The sequence below is a fragment of the Morus notabilis genome, unplaced genomic scaffold, assembly GCF_000414095.1.
Source record: "Morus notabilis unplaced genomic scaffold, ASM41409v2 Scaffold306, whole genome shotgun sequence".
Classification (NCBI taxonomy): Eukaryota; Viridiplantae; Streptophyta; class Magnoliopsida; order Rosales; family Moraceae; genus Morus; species Morus notabilis.
The window spans coordinates 556,325-575,288 of NW_010359946.1; the positions used below are offsets into that span (position 1 = coordinate 556,325).

An 18,964-nucleotide genomic window follows, 5' to 3' on the forward strand; every position below is an offset into this window, starting at 1 on the left:
CTTAGGTGAATTGTCGTCTTTTTCACGTGCTACTTAATGAGTATAAAACTGTGAAAGTCACAAGATTCTGAGTTCCCATGAATTAATGAGTATTATACCATTAGACAATTAGAAGAATCTGAGAAACTATGGAATAAGCCTTTCATTAACATTAATCAAATATATATATACAAGCAGAGAGAGCACAACTAGTGTCTAGATACAACGAACTTGTTAGTTTCCTAAATTCAATCAGATAACCTAAAATCAGAAAATATACAAGTTGGCTAATTACAAATTAGATGCATAATATTAATATATCGTACAAATACATAAAAAGTATCACACATCCTTAATTAAACAGAAATTGTTGATGATTGGAGTTAACACAGTGCAAGGGGTCAAGATAGGCTTGTAGGGTTGTATATCCGGTGGATTGAGTGGGTTCTCAGGATTTTTCAACCCACATAGATTAGTTTTGATATCTTACCCAAATATTGAATTAAATGATTAGATGTCTTAGAATTTATTTATTTATTTATTTAAAAAAAAAACTTCAACTAAAATTCATAACATCATATTTCCATTCTAAGTCTCAGTCTAAACTCGCGCATATATATATATATATATATATAAGATAAACAATATTAGTCTGGATACAGGTCATTCATTATTTCTTTTTTTTATTTTAAAGAAAACAATAGAGATCCTTTCATTCAAACTTAAGAAATATGAACAAGGGGATCATTTTCTTTCCTATTCATCTATATTTGAATGATAAACAATATTAGTCTGGATACAGGTCATTCATTATTTCTTTTTTTTTATTTTAAAGAAAACAATAGAGATCCTTTCATTCAAACTTAAGAAATATGAACACAAGGGGATCATTTTCTTTCCTATTCATCTATATTTGAATGACTACAATCGTGTGTGTATATATATATATATATATATATATACATACAATACAGTGAATCAAATAAGAGAGCTAATCTAGGCTAAGAATCCGGTTGACCCTTAAACAAAGGGGATTTCATATTACAGCTGGCTAGTTAATAATTCCTACAATCTCTCCAATTCAGTATTGTTGACAACTCACGCTAACACTCCTCCTCAAGTTGGTGCATAGATATCACAAATGCCCAACTTGTTAAGTGAGTTGTGGAAGATCTTGCTAGAGATGGCCTTCGTAAGTATATCCACTAATTGGTCTTCAGATTTAACAGATGGGAACCAAACTACCTTGGACTCAGGATTCTGCTTGATGAAATGTCGATCCACTTTAATATGTTTTGTCTTGTCATGCTGAACTGGATTATGAGAAATGTCAATGGTTGCCTTATTGTCGCAGAATAAGTTCATTTCATAATTAGGTGCAAAGCCAATCTCAGTCAATAATCTCTTAAGCCAAAGAAGTTCACAAAGTCCTATGGCCATGCCTCTAAACTTAGCTTCAGCACTTGATAAAGCCACCATTATCTGTTTCTTGCTTCTCCACGTGACAAGATTTCCTCCTACAAACGAGAAGAGTAGCCTGATGTAGACTTCCTATCAGAAATGCTCCCAACCCAATCTGCATCGGTGTAGCCATCGACATTGAGATGATTGTTCTTGGAGAACATAAGTCCTTTCCCTGGAGCAGATTTCAAATACTGGAGAATTCGAATTACCGCATCCATATAGTCTTCACTTGGTGAGTGTATAAATTGACTCACTACGCTCACTGCATAGACAATGTCAGGTCGAGTGTGTGATAAATAAATTAGCTTACCAACTAATCTTTGATATCTCTCGTTATTAGTTGGTACTTGATCTGGGTATTCTCCAAGCTTATGATTATGAACAATCGGAGTATCGGCTGGCTTACAATCAAGCAACACTTCATATAATAAGTCTAATACATATTTCCTTTGATAAAGAAATATACCTTTACTTGATCTGGCTACTTCAATCCCTAAGAAATATTTGAGATCCCCAAGATTCTTCATTTCAAACTCAGTTGCTAAATTTTCCTGAAGCCTATTGATCTCTTCTGTGTCATCTCCTGTAATAATCATTTCATCCACATAGATTATTAAAGCTGTTACCTTTCCCTGTTGATGCTTTAAGAATAAAGTATGATCTGAGTTGCATTGTTGAAAACTGTGCTGGGTGATTGTTTTAGTCCATATAGTGAGCGTTGCAATTTACATACAACTCTTGCTTTTGAAGAAACACTATATCCTGTTGGAATATCCATATAAACCCCTTCTTTAAGATCGCCATGAAGGAAGGCGTTCTTTACGTCAAACTGGTGCATCGGCCAATCTAAATTCACTGCAAGAGACAATAGGACCCTAATAGTATTTAGTTTTGCCACTGGAGAAAAGGTTTCTTGTTAGTCTATGCCATATGTTTGCGTGTATCCCTTCGCCACAAGTCTTGCCTTGTATCTTTCAATGGATCCATCAACCTTATGTTTGATGGAGAAAACCCATTTGTACCCTATTATCTTCTTTCCTTCTGGCAATGGGACAAGATTCCATGTTTCATTTTTCTATAGTGCCTCTATTTCTTCTTTTATTGCTTCAGCCCACTTTGGATCTTCTAAGGCCTGTTGTACTCTGTTGGGAACATGACATGAAGACAAATTGTATACAAACACCTTAAGAGGTTCTGCTAATCTTTGAGTCGATACATAGTCCGCAATTGGATACTTTGATCTTCTTTCCTCCAAATCTGGTGAATATCGGTTTGGGGGCTTTCCACGATTATGTTTGAAAGGCAAGTTATAACCAACGTAGATATCCAAACTATCAACATGAGAGGGTGTAGTGGGAGAGCTTACCTCAAGAATATTCTCGACGTTAGGTACTAAAGAGGGTGAGGGTGTTGTAGTTTCAGCCTCAGTTTCTTGTGTAGTTTCGTTACTCATCCTGCCTCCTGACCCGGCTTCTTGCTCAACACTAATCATCGCTTCATCATTTTCAATCACTGGACTGTCTGGGTGTCTTCTAAGATGTTCAACTTCAACTTGTTCTGGGGTGTGGGTGTCTTTAAATACCTCACAATTCCACCAATTTTGCTTTTCATGTATTATCTCCCCCTGAAGAGAAGAATTGGTTGCTGGTGAAGAGTAAAAACTTTCAGTTTCCACAAATGTAACATCCACGGTGACATAAGTATGTCGTGTTGTAAGATTGTAACAGTGATATCCTTTTTTCTGTGTAGCGTACCCCAAAAAAATGCAACGTACTGCGCAGGGATCAAGCTTAGTGCGTTGATTTTTATGGAGATGAACAAAGGCAACACATCCAAACACTTGAGGAGGAATCAACAAAACAGATGGTAGAGAAACATGGTGCGAGAGAGCCTGTAACGGGGTCTTGAATTTTAGGTCTTTTGAAGGCATACGATTCAATAAATGTATTGCCGTGACCACAACAGAATCCCAATATCTACTCTGCATATGTGCTCCAATCAATAAAGCATGAGCAGTTTCTAAAATATGCCCGTTTTTCCGTTCGGCCACCCCATTCCATTGCGGTGTTTGAGTATAAGAAGTCTCATGTAGAAGACCATAATTCTGGACGCAAGCTTGAAATTCCTGATTAACATACTCTCCACCATTGTCAGAACGAAGAATCTGGGGGTTTGCTAGAAACTGAGTCTGAATCATTGCATAAAAAGACTTAAACAAACCAAAGACCTCATCTTTATGTTTCAGCAAGTATAACCAAGTCATTCGAGTACAATCATCAACAAAGATCACAAACCAACGAATTCCAGAACAAGTAGTAATTGGGGAGGGTCCCCAAACATCAGAGTGGATTAAGGCAAATGGAACATCACTTTTATTCAAGCTTATTGGAAAAGGTACACGATGACTTTTAGCTAAAATGCAAGTTTCACACTTAAAGTCTGAATCATGTAGAGTTGAAAATAAATTTGGAAATAAATACTTCATATAACTGAAAGACGAATGTCCTAATCGACGATGCCATAGCCAAATCTGCCTCTCCTTGACACTAGTTGAGTGGTGCATGTTATTTGTTTTCCCCAGGCTAAAATCATCCATGTAGTACAACCCCTATCTCTTAGTACCACGCCTAATGATCTCCTGTGTGAGAATATCCTGAAAGAGACAAAAAGTGGGATAGATTAAAGCAACACAATTTAGTTCTTCAGTGGCTTGGGCTACAGACAATAATTTATTTGAGAGAGATGGAACAAGTAGAGTATTGGATAAAGAGAGAGAGAGTGATAAAGTAACGGTTCCAGCTCCTGTAACGGGATATGTGACGCCATTAGCATTAGCAATGCTACTGCGTCTTGGTTGGGTAATCTTGGCAAAGTCGTTGACATCGAAAGTTATGTGATCAGTCGCTCCTGAGTCAACAATCCAGCCACTGTAATTATCTTGACTAGAACCAAGTAATGCAAATCCACAATTACCTTGGTTATTGAGAGAATTTGACTCATCTGATGGTTCCACCAACAAAGTAAAAGATAATAGAGGTTCTGCGTTTACCAAAGTAGCCCGTCCTGGTTCGCCATTAGTGTTGGCTTCACGTTCACGTTGTTTTCGTGCCTTGAGTTCATTCCACCACTCCAGGTAACCATGTAACTTAAAGCAAGTTTCACGAGTATGCTTCATGTTCCCAAAGTGTGTACAACCTCCCTCGTTGTGTCTTGGCCTTAGAAGTTGTAGTGACTTTTCCACCACCTGTTGAGGAAGATCCGGCCTTGGATATTTAAAGTGTTAGTGGCTGCAGGGGTCCTGCCTTGACTCCTTTAGAGGCCATAGCAGCGGCCTGTGTAGGCTCCGTGTTCGACTTCATAACCGATTGTCGTATAGCCTCCCTTCGAACATGGGCATAGGCCTGTTCAACCATAGGAAATGGTCGGATTTGGAGCACATTAGCCCGAATTTTATCTAGGCGATCATCTAACCCATTGAGGAAGAGATAGACTCTATCCTCCTGTAGAGCAGAATTATATCTCTGTATATCAACAGGACATTCCATCGGGTTTGGCCAACGAAAATCGATTTCTCTCCACAAGCCTTGCAGACCATTGTAATATTCTTCAATGGATCCTCCGGCTTGTCTCATTCTAGTCACACGTCTCTTCAAACCATACACTTGAGAAGTGTCGGTTCCGTCAAAATAAGTGGTAGCAACTGCATCCCATTCCAATTTTGCAGTTGGAAAGCGAATAAAATTGTTGATTAGAGTCGGGTCCATGGAATTAATTATCCATCCCTTAACAATTGCATTTTCTGTTCTCCATTTCCGAAACGTTGGGCCTGATGATTCAGGTTGTAGAATGTCTCCATTGATGTATCCCATTTTGTCTTTGCCAGAGATATACATCTCAACAACTTGGGACCACAAACCATAGTTGGAGCCGTCTAGCTTGATGCCGATCAGAGCAGCGGGAGGTTCGTAGGTCAGCACTTGATTCTGGGTTAGAACTTGCATCATTCGGGTCGTTAAATCATCGAGGATAGCAACGGTAGAGTTCTCACCATATCTCTGGTGCACCACCACGTCCGTCGGTTCTGCCATAGTTTCTGATCAGTTTTGGGGAAGTCTGATTGTAGTAGAAAACCTTAGGATCTTGTCTCTGATACCATGATCACAAGGGGATCATTTTCTTTCCTATTCATCTATATTTGAATGACTACAATCGTGTGTGTATATATATATATATATATATATATACAATACAGTGAATCAAATAAGAAAGTTAATCTAGGCTAAGAATCCGGTTGACCCTTAAACAAAAGGGATTTGATATTACAGCTGGCTAGTTAACAATTTCTACAATCTCTCCTATTCAGTATTGTTGACAACTCACGCCAACAAAATATAAACTAACATGCAAATGATTGCTAATCTCCAAGCATCACTCTATGTTCTAGTGATGTAATAAAATAACATACGACTTTGTAATTTCGTATTTCAGTTTCCTCAGGTTGGGAAACTTAACCCAAATCAACCTAATGAAATTTTGAATTCGATGGATCAATTTCCCTGACTTTAAGTTCGGGTATCACGTCGCCATGTATTCTTGTTTTGACAAATAATTAACAAGAAAAATAAAAATGACTAATTTAATAATAGTTGTCTCATTTTGTCCTATAACTCCATATGACATAAAACTTTCCTTGAAGTTATAAGTTACAATTTTGATATTTCCAATATTAATGAATCAACGTTTTAATGGCTTTAATCACATGTGTGGCGTACTATATATATATATTTTGAATGCATGGCTTACTTAAGTATTTGGTGAGTGAAACACAGTAAATTTAAACAAAATAGTATTTAAAATTTCAAACAATCTAACAAAACACAAATTCTTCTTGCTTTAACATAGATGTCACTTCGTCCTTTACTCACAACCCCCCGCATTATGGTCACCCACCTTTTTAGTAACTAAAACCTAACCTCTATATGATTAAAAAGGTTAAAAAATTGACATTTAAGTGATGAAAGTATTAAAGTTTTAACTTATGATAAACTTATATAAAAAGAGTATTTTGTACCATTCTAAGTTATAAGGAGAAAAATGAGATAATTTCTATTAATTGGCGGCCGAATTTAGATTTATCTTAAAAAAATAGTATCACAATATTATTATTATTATTATATATATGTGTATATATAATATATTAAAAAAATCATAAAACATATTACAGTCGATGACAATGATTTTTCATGTTTTGGAAGTGCTGCATAATAACTCATTTTAGAGGGGGCTAATGAGAGATTATTTTTCTTGAGTGGGGGTGAAATGGGAGATTCCAAAAATTTGAAAGCTAATAACTAAAATTAAAAAATTTCAGTGGGGACGGCAGCGTCCACTGATCCTAACATGCCTCTACTGCTACATCCTTAGTCGAATGTGAAAAAATGCAAATATGAAATATTTTTTTAATACTCTACCATAAATTTCTCATTGCTTTGAAACTGTTTGGTTTGGATTTTATTTTCAGTTTTATAGTTTGATTTTTTTAAAAAAGAAAAAAAAGGTATAACTTGTTTGTTTGCTTCAACTTGAAATCAATGGAAACAAGATTTTGGAATCAGATTCAAAATCCTTTGTAGAAAATGAAGTGTTGAAAAATGATTTATTTGATTCTATATTAAAGGGTTAATTTCACAAATGATATCTTAACTTTATCATCAATCTCACTTTAATTCTTAAAATTTAAAACATCTCAAAAACTCATTCTGCTCCGTTAGTTTGTTTTAGTTTCAATTATTTTTATTAATTTTAGGTGTACAAAAGATAGAATATGCAGGTGGTGTTGAAAAAAAATATATTTTATTAATAGAATACTGAATATGCACGTGATTCTAACATAAAAATGTAACATAACACTTTGTTATCTAAATATTATTCATATTTTGTTTTATTTTTAATACCCAACTGATTAGAAAGATTAAAATTGAAAGAAACTAATAGATCAAAGATTTAAGTTTAGAGCATTTTGTTAATAACGTTTGATTCTCACCATTGAAAATTCGTCTACATATATATAATATATATATAGATATATGTTTTTTATGATTATATGTTTTTATTAATGGTTACTTATCAAATACATAAATTTAATGTGTGATGTAAAAAAAAAATACAATCTCACTAATTCTCATATTTTTTAAATCAATTACTTTAAGGGAGTTCTTTTAATAATCTACTTTACTGATAATTTTAATTTTTAATTATTAAATCTGATTAAAATTACATCAATTTAAAAACATATTTAAAATAAATTTAACATTTAAAAAATAAAAAATTACCGCTAATTCATTTCTTCAAAATTATAAAAAAAAAAAATCCCTTACTTTAAAGCTATATCATAAAAATAATAAATATCGGCGCAACCATCTCGAATCATGCATGACGATATTGATTGCCTATCCTCTCGATTCTTCTACCATTAGTTCACTTCCCGCCAAACCCATATAAGATAAAATCCCCTAAAACCTTCCTTCAAATTCCCGCCATGGAGTAATGAAGCTCCATTAAGCAGTCTCTGGAAAAAAAAACCCCCCTTTATTTCCCGAGAAAAATCCCCCATTTTCTTTCAATCCAAACACTCCTCCTCAGTCCCTGAATTGATCGAAAAACCACTAGCCAATGATCGAGACCCCGGCCTTCGTATTCCAATCATAGACTAGCCTAATCCCAGCCCCCAAAGTTAGGGTTTGGCAAATCGCAAGGATGGCGCAATTGAATGTGAAGCAACATACGCTAATTCAGGCTTTGCTCTTGCGAGGCCCTCTCAAGGAGAACGAGTTCCACGGCATTTTCACGGGCCTCACCGGCAAAAATCCAGGTCTTTAATCTTCCGAAATTCCCAGTTTCCGTACTTCTCTTTGAAATTCGCTTTCTTTCTTTCTTTCTTTCTTTCTTTTTCTAACAGTGAATTTGGTAGCTAAAATGACGATTTTCTTCGAAGCCTGCATCTTTGTTAGAATCAAAATTTTGAGTTTTCAGTATATAAATATACCAAATTGACAAATCGGGTTTTGTATAAAACTTTTTTTTTCCCCTATGTTTTTTAAAGTTAGGTGTTGATTCTATGTTGTAACCACAAAAGCTCTAGGCTTAGGTTAATGGTGATTCATGTCATCATGTGTGTAAAGTTAGCTCTTCTTTTTTTTTTTAAGTGGTAGAGTTAGCTCTTAGAAATGCAATATTTAAAAATGGTATAAAATATAATCATTTAAACCACGTGGTAACTTGCTAACCAGATTATTATTAAAATTTTTTTTTTTGAAAAACTAGATAACCAGACAAACTGATCCTAGATCCTGAATATGAATATATATTTTTTAATCATTTCTTGTCTCTTTTTTATTTGCGTTGTGTTATAATTGAAAAGTATGTGTGTTTCCAGAGCTTTTAGCTATTGCAATTATGTTAAGTTTATGCATTTGCAAAACTGGTCTTAGAAGCAATGAGTTGGAGTTCATGTGTCACATTTATACATGTGCCCTTGCTTGGGTGTGAGCGTGCGTGTGTTTTTTGAAACTTTAAATGTGCGTGTATGTTGTGTAGCATAGGCGTGCACGCGCGCTTGTCTGCGTGTTTAAACTTTCTATCTGCAATTAGAAATCTATCAAAGTTCATATATCTATATTGGCCTTCCACATGATCTTATTATATTACCATAAAAGATCCCAGCAAAAAGGAGAAAAAAGAATTACCGGAGACTTGGAGTTGTTGAGTTGGGCTGAAATCACTTAGATGATCTTCTTGTCGCAAAAATTGTCATAAATGTTCTAGCGTCAGTTGTTTTATTTCCTTTTACAGATTCTTGGGCACAGAATCAATTGTAATTGAAATTGATACCAAACAAGGTCATAGTTTTTTATAGTCTTTACTTTTGATTTTTGAATACTCGAGTTTGGAAGTCACAAAAATTGTCACGAATCTTTCAGCAGCAGTTAATGTTTCGTTTTCTTTGTTTGTTGTTGTTGTTTTCCCCTCCTTTTCTAAATTTGTGGACACAAAATCTGTTGTAGTTTGAGACATCTGTGATTTGAAACAGCTACTCATCAGCAGCTATTTGATGATTATCTTCTGAAGATAAACAAGGGGCTTTCGTATGCTCAGCTTGAGTTGCGGGGCTGCAGACATCAATATGATGGTCAAATTTATTATGGAGTGGTCAATAATGTCTCCGATGAACAATCCAAGCTGGGAACAAAATATTCAGTTCCCCAAATTGCGTTTTACAAGGCTATTGTGAGTATCTCTAGGATGTTTTACTACTGTTGCTTGAGCATATTTGATTTTCTGGTTCTATCTGTTATCAGAAAGTTGAATTGTGTGATCAAAATATGGGAGCTTATTTCTCTTGAAATTAGCAACATACTCCTGCGGAACAGTACCGTGCTAAGTTGGGTATATACAATTATGCGAAGTAAATATAATGTGTGGATGGTAGAAATCACGACATATGCCTTCTGACATAGGAAATAGTTTGGCGTGAAGTGGATGAACTTCAATGAAATAGTTCAAGAAGAGTTTCATGGATATGATTATCCATTTAAAATGCATCAAGCCATATCTCCAAGACCTATTGTTATCTAAAATATCTCTATTTTTTCCCTAGTATCTTTTATATACTTTTTATACGTCACTGCCCTACTTTCAGTTTTGGCAAAGTGGTGGTTGTCATTTTCTTCCCTAGAGTTTTGCCTTCTCGAGAAATTTCTGGAAGAAAATTTAAATTTCTTCAATCTTCCGCTAAATTTTCCCCCTACTTGGATACTTGGATACTCTGCATAAGTAGCAAATGAAGATGACAATGAAAGCTTCTCTCTTGCAAAAATTCGGACACCCATTTTTCTAAAGCGCCTTTTGGCATTCTTTTTTAACTTTTCAAGCATAATCTTTCTTTCCTTCCTCTCTCTCTCTCTCTCTCTCTCTCTCTTCAGAAGAAAAAAGAAATTCTCTGTAAAAGTTCTATTAGACATGTTTGGTCTCTCTCTCTCTCTCTCTCTCTCTCTCGCGGCGTGTGGCGCTCTATAGAAAAAAAAAAAAAAAAAAATCTCTGTAAAAGTTCTATTAGACATGTGTTCTCTCTCTCTCTCTCTCTCTCTCTCTCTCTCTCTCTCTCTCTCTCGTCGTGTAAGGCTCTTTAGAAAAAAAAAAAAAAAGAAAATCTCTGTAAAAGTTCTATTAGACATGTTTGGTGTCTCATGTATTCTCATGTTACTCTGGTTCACATGTCAGATAGAGGCTATTGTGCAAGATGATACAGCCCAAGGTAGCATATCCAATATCGCTGCTCTTAATCTACGATTGGAGAATCAGGTTCGCTTACCAATGATTTATTTTTCATCAGGCAATGTAAAAGCTTTCCCTGTTGAATTAATTTGTCTTCCATTTTATGGTATGCACTTACATTTTGTACTTAAATTGTGGAAATCCGGTGTAAATAGGCTAATCTTGTACAGTTGTTAGTTTCCTTATTTATAGGAGATTTAATTAGTTTCCTGATTTTTCTGATTACTAGATAAGTAGCTTCCTAGTTTTGTTATCTAGTCTGCTAGAATTAAGGGATTCAACCGGCTGTGGTTATCCCCTAAGGTGTATATATATATTTGGCTGTATAGCACGTTTTTTTAATAAGAATGAGAATAATATTCTTTCTCAAAACCCTATTCTGGTTCTCTGAAAATCTTCATGGTATCAGAGCAAGGTTGCTAATCCGGTTTTAGGGGTTTCTCTATTTTATTCAAGACACAACCTTCTCTCTGTTATAGTCATCACTGCAAACCCAAAATCCACCTCTTGGCGTCGGAAACAAGCAATACCCTAGGAACCTCGGCTGGTCAGGATTGCTTGAATGCAGGTAGATCAGAGGGCTCAATTCTTCTCATCACTCAACACAAGTTGAATGGTCAGAATTATCTTCAATGGGCCAGGTCTGTAATGATGTTCATCTCAGGCAAAGGGAAAGATGATTATCTCACGGGAGTGGCTATTTCACCAAAACCGAATGACCCCAAGTACAAAATCTGGAAAGCAAAAAACAATATGGTTATGTCTTGGCTAGTCAATACCATGGACGCAAAAATTGGACATAATTTTTAGTTCTATGACACTGCACACGAAATATGGATGGCGGCTCAAGAGACCTACTCAGACAACGATAACACTGCAGAATTATTTGAGATTCACGACCTAAGACAGGGTGAGTTAAATGTGACTCAATACTATAATTGTCTAACACGTTTTTGGCGACAATTGGATATGTTTGATAGTCCGGCTTGGGAATGTCCTGGAGATGCAAACCTGTATAAGAAAATTATAGAAAAGGAGAGAGTTTTCAAGTTTCTGCTAGGGCTTGATAAATCCCTTGACAAAGTAAGGGGGAGAATTCTTGGAACCAAGCCACTTCCATCCATTGAAGAGACATTCTCGGAAGTCAAGAGAGAGGAAAGTAGGAAGAAACTTATGCTAGGAAGTCCACTACCTACAGGAATAGAAGGTTCAGCCCTTGCGGCAAGGGGAACTTATGTAGCTCATGACACAAAGCAGAAGAAGACTCTGCCTTGGTGTGATCACTACCGGAAAACTGGACGTACTAAATAAACCTGCTGGAAAATCCATGGTAAGCCTATTGATTGGAAGCCGAATCGAGAAAGAGAAGCTCAAAGTTTTGTTGCTGCTCCCGAAGACAAGGAAAGTCTATCAAACTCGGAACCTAGTCTCTTCAGCAAGGAGCAAATTGAATGGCTACAGAAGATGTTCAACCAGAACTCAAACCTTGCCCCCACTGTTTCCATGGGATCCATTGCCCAGAAAGGTATTTTTTCAGCCACTCATTGTATCAAAGCTGAGGATTCCACAGGTTGGATTGTTGATTCAGGAGCCTCAAACCACATGATTGGTGATGCTTCATTATTCCAAGAATGTTATCCTTGTCTTAAAGATTATAAAGTCCGGATTGCTGATGGATCACTTTCCTTAGTAACAGGAATTGGAAAAGTTGTCATCGATGATATGTTAACTCTTCAATCTGTTCTTTTGGTTCCAAAATTAACTTGCAATTTGCTGTCAGTTAGTAAACTCACTAAAGATTCTAAATGTGTTGCTCAGTTTTCTCCCACTTCATGTTTATTTCAGGATTTGGATTCGGGAAAAATGATTGGCAATGCTAAGGAAGACCGGGGACTCTACTGGATTAGGGACAAAGCCTATCCTTACTCTTGGGCTCATCACTCCACTTCCTCAACAGTTAAAGATTCAGACCATCTTATGTATTTTGATTCCAATAAAGACAATTCCATTAGGTTACTGCACTTTCGTTTAGGACATCCAAATTTCTTGTATTTGGCAAAGATGTTTCCTTCATTGTTTATCAATAAAAATCCGAAAATTTTCCAATGTGAAGTTTGTCAATTTTCAAAACACTGTCGTAGTACTTATCCTCTTCAAGGTTACAAACCCTCTCATTCTTTTTCAGTCATACACAGTGATATTTGGGGACCATATCGGATTCTAAATATAACTGGTGCAAGATGGTTTGTATCCTTTATCGATTATCACACTCGCGCTGCTTGGGTATTCCTTATGAAAGAAAAATCAGAGGCTGAACCCTTATTTAGAACATTTCATTCTATGATTAAAAACCAGTCTAGGTGTTTAGAACCAACAATGTTAGGGAATATTTCAACTCAATCCTAGGACCCTATCTACTCGAGAATGGCATTATCCATCAGAGTTCCTGTACAGATACCCCCCAACAAAATGGAATAGCAGAAATGAAGAACCGACACCTTCTTGAGGTTGCCCGTTCTATCCTATTTGCCAGCAATGTGCCAAAACATTTTTGGGGGGAAGCAATTTTAACTGCCACCTATATGATTAATAGGATGCCATCTCGAATCTTGGGATTTGATACACCATGCCAAATTCTTAAACTCTTCCCACAAAGCAGGGTGGTGAATACTATACCTCTCAAAGTGTGGGTGTTCAGCCTACATCCATATTCCTTCTTATCAACGAAGCAAACTTGATCCCAAGTCTATCAAGTGTTTGTTCCTAGGGTACTCACCTCATCAATAGGGTTACAAGTGCTATTGCCCATCTACTAGGAAAACATATAACACTATGGATGTGACTTTCATGGAGAATGTCCCATATTATTCCAAAACCTCTATTCAGGGGGAGAAACTACAAGAAGAATATCAGTTTTGGGATAGTATGATGTTAGAAGAACCTGAGAAAGAACTCATGAGTGATCTCCCTCCTGAACCTGTGGTTGAGAAGGAACTCTTAGTCTACACCAGACGTAAGAAGACCCCTAAATTAGTAGAGCATCTTGAGACTCCTACGCCTTGCCAAGCAAACAACCCGAGTTCAACTCCAAATGAAGTGATACAAGGTAACACTGGACCCTATTCCTCTTCTAATGATGTGTGCTTGCCTGATGATCTTAGCAAGTCAATTGCTCAAAGGAAAGGGATTAGATCGTGCACTCAACATCCTATCTCATACTTTGTGTCATATGAGAAGCTATCTCCGAGTTACAGGGCCTTTACCACAAATCTGGACAGTATCTAGACGCCAAGAGACATTCAAGAGGCACTACTACATCCAAAATGGAGAAAAGTAGTAAATGAAGAGCTAAGAGCCTTGTAGAAGAATGGCACGTGGGAACTCACTTAACTCCCTTAGGGAAAACATGTTGTAGGATGTAAGTGGGTTTTCAATGTCAAATACAAAGCAGATGGGAGTATTGACAGGTACAAGGCAAGACTTGTGGCAAAGGGGTTCACACAAATCTATGGGATTGACTATCAGGAAACCTTTGCTCCAGTTGCAAAAATGAATACCATCCGAGTTCTACTTTCTTTAGCCGTCAACCTTGACTGGAAGTTGCACCAATTTGATGTTAAAAATGCATTCCAAAATAGAGATTTGAAAGAGGAAGTATATATGGAGATCCACCCGGTCTCAAGAAGCCAAGTGATTGCAAAGCAGGTTTGCAGGCTTCGGAAGTCACTATATGGTCTTAAACAATCTCCAAGAGCTTGGTTTGACAGGTTCACCAAGGTAGTTCAGAAGCAGGGGTATTTGTAGGGACAATCTAATCACACTTTGTTCATCAAGAGAACTCCAGATGGTAAGATCACAATCCTTATTGTCTATGTTAATGACATAATTGTTACAGGAGATAATGAGATAGAGATTACTCGGCTAAAAAGGGTTCTAAGTCGAGGATTTGAAATTAAAGATCTTGGAGTCCTGAGGTGCTTTCTCGGAATGGAGGTAGCACGGTCTAGTTAAGGAATTTCAGTCTCGCAGAGGAAATATACACTGGACTTACTAAAGGAAACATGCATGCTTGGCTGCAAACCTTCGGATACTCTCATGGATCCTTTCAACAAAATTGGAACTAAAGGAGACTCAGGTCCAGTAGATAAAAGAAAATATCAAAGATTAGTGGGCAAATTGATCTACTTGTCTTACACTAGACCAGACATCAGTTTTGCAGTCAGCACAGTTAGTCAGTTCATGAATAGTCCAAATGAAGAGCATCAAGAAGCAGTGTACAGAATTCTGAGGTACTTAAAGATGTCTCCTGGCAAAGGTATACTCTTCAAGAAAGGAATCAACAGGGGCATAGAGATTCTGTCAAATGCAGATTGGGCAGGGTCTTTGACTGATAGACGATCAACTTCCGGATATTGTTCCTTTGTGTGGGGAAATTTGGTTAGCTGGAGGAGTAAAAAGTAATCAGTAGTTGCATGGAGTAGTGTTAAAGTTGAGTTCAGGGCCCTAGCTCATGGAATTTGTGAAGGGATGTGACTAAGAAGACTCCTAGAAACTTCCAATTAAGACTCCTATGAAACTGTTGTGTGATAATCAGGCAACCATCAACATTTCAAAAAATCAGCCCTTCATGATCGTACCAAGCATGTGGAAATAGACCGTCATTTTATCAAAGAAAAGATAGAGGATGGGATCATTGAAGTTGTCTACACGCCCACGCGACAGCAAACGACAGACATATTAGCCAAAGCCATTGCAAGAACTCAATTTGACATTCTTCTATCCAAGCTGGTAATGATTGGCATACATTCTCGAGCTTGAGGGGGAGTGTGGAAATCCGGTGTAAATAGGCTAATCTTGTACAGCTGTTGGTTTCCTTATTTATAGGAGATTTAATTAGTTTCCTGATTTTTTTGATTACTAGATAAGTAGCTTCCTGATTTTGTTATCTAGTCTGCTAGAATTAAGGGATTCAACTGGCTGTGGTTATCCCCTAAGGTGTATATATATATATGGCTGTATAGAACGTTTTTTAATAAGAATAAGAATAATATTCTTCCTCAAAATCCTATTCCGGTTCTCTAAAAATCTTCATAATTACAAATTTTGGCTTCTTATAGAGGAGGAAAAAATTGAAAAAAAAGTGTGTATGTGTCTTATACACAACCAAATTTTGAATGATATATTGTTTCGCATATTCATCTATCATTTGGCATTCCCTGGTTCTGGGAAAAATGATAATGGGAATGAAAGTTAATTGTTTCTAATTTCTAGATAAGCAGACGCTTTTAAAGATGGTTGAGGGGTTACATATTTAATTTTCCTATTGAAGAGTTCACTATGATGCATATGCTCACATTCCAATGACAGGAGATGCAGTGCAGGTTTAGCTACAAAAGAACATAGAGAAATCTATAGGTTTAAGGAGTATAAAAAATCTTGATGGTTAGAATAAGCTCTTCGCATTGTGCTAAAGCTCTCAACGATCACTTAGTTAAATGAAAGTTGTCGAGTGTCTACTCTAGTTTGCTAAAATTTTGTTCCACTTCTTTGTATATTAGTATTTGTTGTATATTCGTCTAGTGGCTTTTCTACGTGTGATAGACTGCGATAGACAGTTTTATAACAACTACATGAATAAAATTAGCATCCATACATTTATATAGGAATTCCCTTGTGAATTTCATTTGCCCATACGCCCACTTGCCCTCTGGTGAATTTAATTCATTTTTTGCATGACAATTTTGCTTGATAACTCTTGCGTTCTATCTTTAGGTCCTTAATGGGACAGGTTCGCAATCACAAGGTGGTTATATCCCTGCATTGAGGAATTTTTCTGCTACTCAGAAGGAAAAAACTCTTCGTGAACTTCTGCGTGACCAGTGGCTTAAACAAACCCCAGATGGTAAAATTGGACTTGGAATCAGATCCTTCCTCGATCTGCGAAGTTGGTTCCGTAATAATGATGTTCCTTCATGTGAAGCTTGCAACGAAGCTGGAGTAAAGGTTGTACTCGCACTTTTGGTTGCCCTCTTCTTTTCCTGCCATAACTGAGAATGGGCAATCTATTCCATCTCTTATGTTGGCTAAAGTTTTCATTTTCCCCTCATTTTTCCCCGTTTCTTTCAGTTGCTTAGTTAATTTTGCATGTTTCACATTCACTCAATTGAATAATCTGAAATCAGCCTGCAGTTTCCTGGCTGTTCTTGAACTTAGTTTTTGTTGTTGCTTTCGTTCAATTGAATAGTTTGAAACCTGCTCTGCAATTTGCTGAGTGTGCATTTCATACTTATTTTTTATGGTTATTCACTATTGTCATTACCTATTATACCCAGTATTGATACATAGGAAGATGAATATAATTGGACGAATTGATTTTGAAGTTAAAAGTAGAACGAAATGCTAATGCTAATTATTTTGAAGTTGTATGGTTCGAATGCCAATTTTCCTCATATTTTCCAATAGTCTGCTGACACTTTCAAATCTGACACTTTTACTTGGCTGTTTCTGACAGGCACAACTGTGCCAGAATGAAGATTGTACTGTCCGAATTCATCACTACTGTTTGAATAATATGTTTTCCCAGCGCAAGGTATGGATATTAGCGCACTTTTATATTTTTAGACATTCTAAAAAATGCTATTCCATAAATGCCTTGTGTTTTAGGGTGGACGAGTTTGTCCTCGCTGTGGCACGCAATGGCAATATGAAGGACCGAAAGAAGAAGCTGTTGAGGAAGATGACAAGTCAACTATGGCTGCTTCGAGCCGAGCACCACCGGCACCCAAGCGAAAGAAGCCAAGAATTGATGATGCAAGTGAATGGGGTTCTTCTCAAGCTTCCGTACCCAGTTCCCAGCCGCGGAGAGTTACTCGCAGTTCTGCCAGCGCTAGATAAATTTCTTACTCAACGCCCCTTCATATGTTTTGAAATATTCTCTATAGTCTATATACATATTGGTACAAATGTGCATGCATTTAGAGCTTTTTTGTTATCGGCTTACGTGACATCTTCCATCCTACGGCGTTTTTTGTTGGTACTGAATTTGTGAATGCAAATTTAGTTGTCCGGGTATGCTCTTTTTGTACATACCTTATAATTGGGACTGTTGAATTAGGAACTTGAGAGGGCATGCTGCAGAAAGCTTCTTGGATGTTTGTTCTATGATCACCAAAACAAAAATCACAACTTAAATTATTTTTTTAAGTTTTGATTTTTTTTTTCCCTGTGCATCCAAAACAAAACCGGTCAGCGTCCAATTGTCTTAAACCTTAAGATATTGAGAGTTCTTTGACGTGTAAACTTTAAATTTGTCCATGAAGTTTATCTCTTAACTAATCTTGAGATTAATTTTTCATAATTAAACTCTTAAGCAACCATAGGAGTTAAATTTATGAAAAAAGGAGACAAATATTTCGGAAATAGTAGAAAATATGTCAATATGAAAAGCTTAAGAAAATATATAGGTTAATATTTAATTATAGAAATTAATAGGTCATAACTTGTCAAGTTATGGTTCATAACCAGATAAGTTATGGACAAACTTGTCAAGTCATGGTTCATAGTCATACAAGTTATGGACAAAAATTGTTAATAACTCATCAAGTTATGGTTCATAACTAAAGAAATTATGGACAAAAATAATAATTTAGCATATTTATTAATTTATGTAAACTATTGACATATTAATTTTAATTTATCTCTTGATCTATTTCTCTCTTTCTCCCCGAATAGTTCTTAAAGTGCATGGGTCATCATCAAGGCAACTTATAGGATGTTTTTGGGCTGGGTTAATGGCGCATTAGTTACCATTAACTGTAACATTGGAGACCACCATCTCTCCGGTGTGTTTTCCCCTCCTTTTGTAAAGCGAATCGGAAATCTATTATAAGAATAACGAATACTAAAAAGAAAATTCTTATTATCCCGGTAGGAATTTATCTCTATAAATACAAAGAGATGACCCCACATGGTGGGTCCCACACGTGGATCTTACAAATGAGCTTTATTTTTGTGTTTGAGAGATAAATCTCGGGATATATATGATTGTTCATACTAAAATGTCAGATTTCTATTGGACATTTGTGCCACATGAGCGTGATAATGTGGTGCACTGGTCATTGATATAGCCAGTTTGAAATACTTGGATAAAACCTACCCTACTATCCTCTAAAGACGGTCCAAATTGCCC

The 18,964-nt window shown here is 36.4% G+C and overlaps 1 protein-coding gene across 2 annotated transcripts; it reads left to right on the forward strand.

Annotated features, from left to right (window-relative positions):
• The first annotated feature begins 7,850 nt into the window (after window positions 1–7,850).
• LOC112091113 (non-structural maintenance of chromosomes element 1 homolog) lies at window positions 7,851–18,015 on the forward strand. Of its 2 annotated transcripts, XM_024163958.1 has the most exons (6): window positions 7,851–8,314; window positions 9,533–9,729; window positions 10,723–10,803; window positions 16,549–16,779; window positions 17,288–17,365; window positions 17,440–18,015. In XM_024163958.1, the coding sequence occupies exons 1-6, from the start codon at window positions 8,200–8,202 to the stop codon at window positions 17,668–17,670; spliced, it is 933 nt and encodes a 310-aa protein (XP_024019726.1). In that variant the 5' UTR covers window positions 7,851–8,199; the 3' UTR covers window positions 17,671–18,015. The 2 variants fall into 2 exon arrangements, with proteins under 2 accessions (XP_024019726.1, XP_024019727.1); XM_024163959.1 differs by lacking the exon at window positions 10,723–10,803.
• The last annotated feature ends 949 nt before the right edge of the window (window positions 18,016–18,964 follow it).

Bases quoted from the DNA above. Each gene is read 5' to 3' on its own strand.
- LOC112091113 (XM_024163958.1), top strand. From the start codon at position 8,200: ATGGCGCAATTGAATGTGAAGCAACATACGCTAATTCAGGCTTTGCTC. The intron at 8,315-9,532 runs GTCTTTAATCTT...GATTTGAAACAG, and splicing joins CCTCACCGGCAAAAATCCAG to CTACTCATCAGCAGCTATTT. The intron at 9,730-10,722 runs GTGAGTATCTCT...TTCACATGTCAG, and splicing joins TTGCGTTTTACAAGGCTATT to ATAGAGGCTATTGTGCAAGA.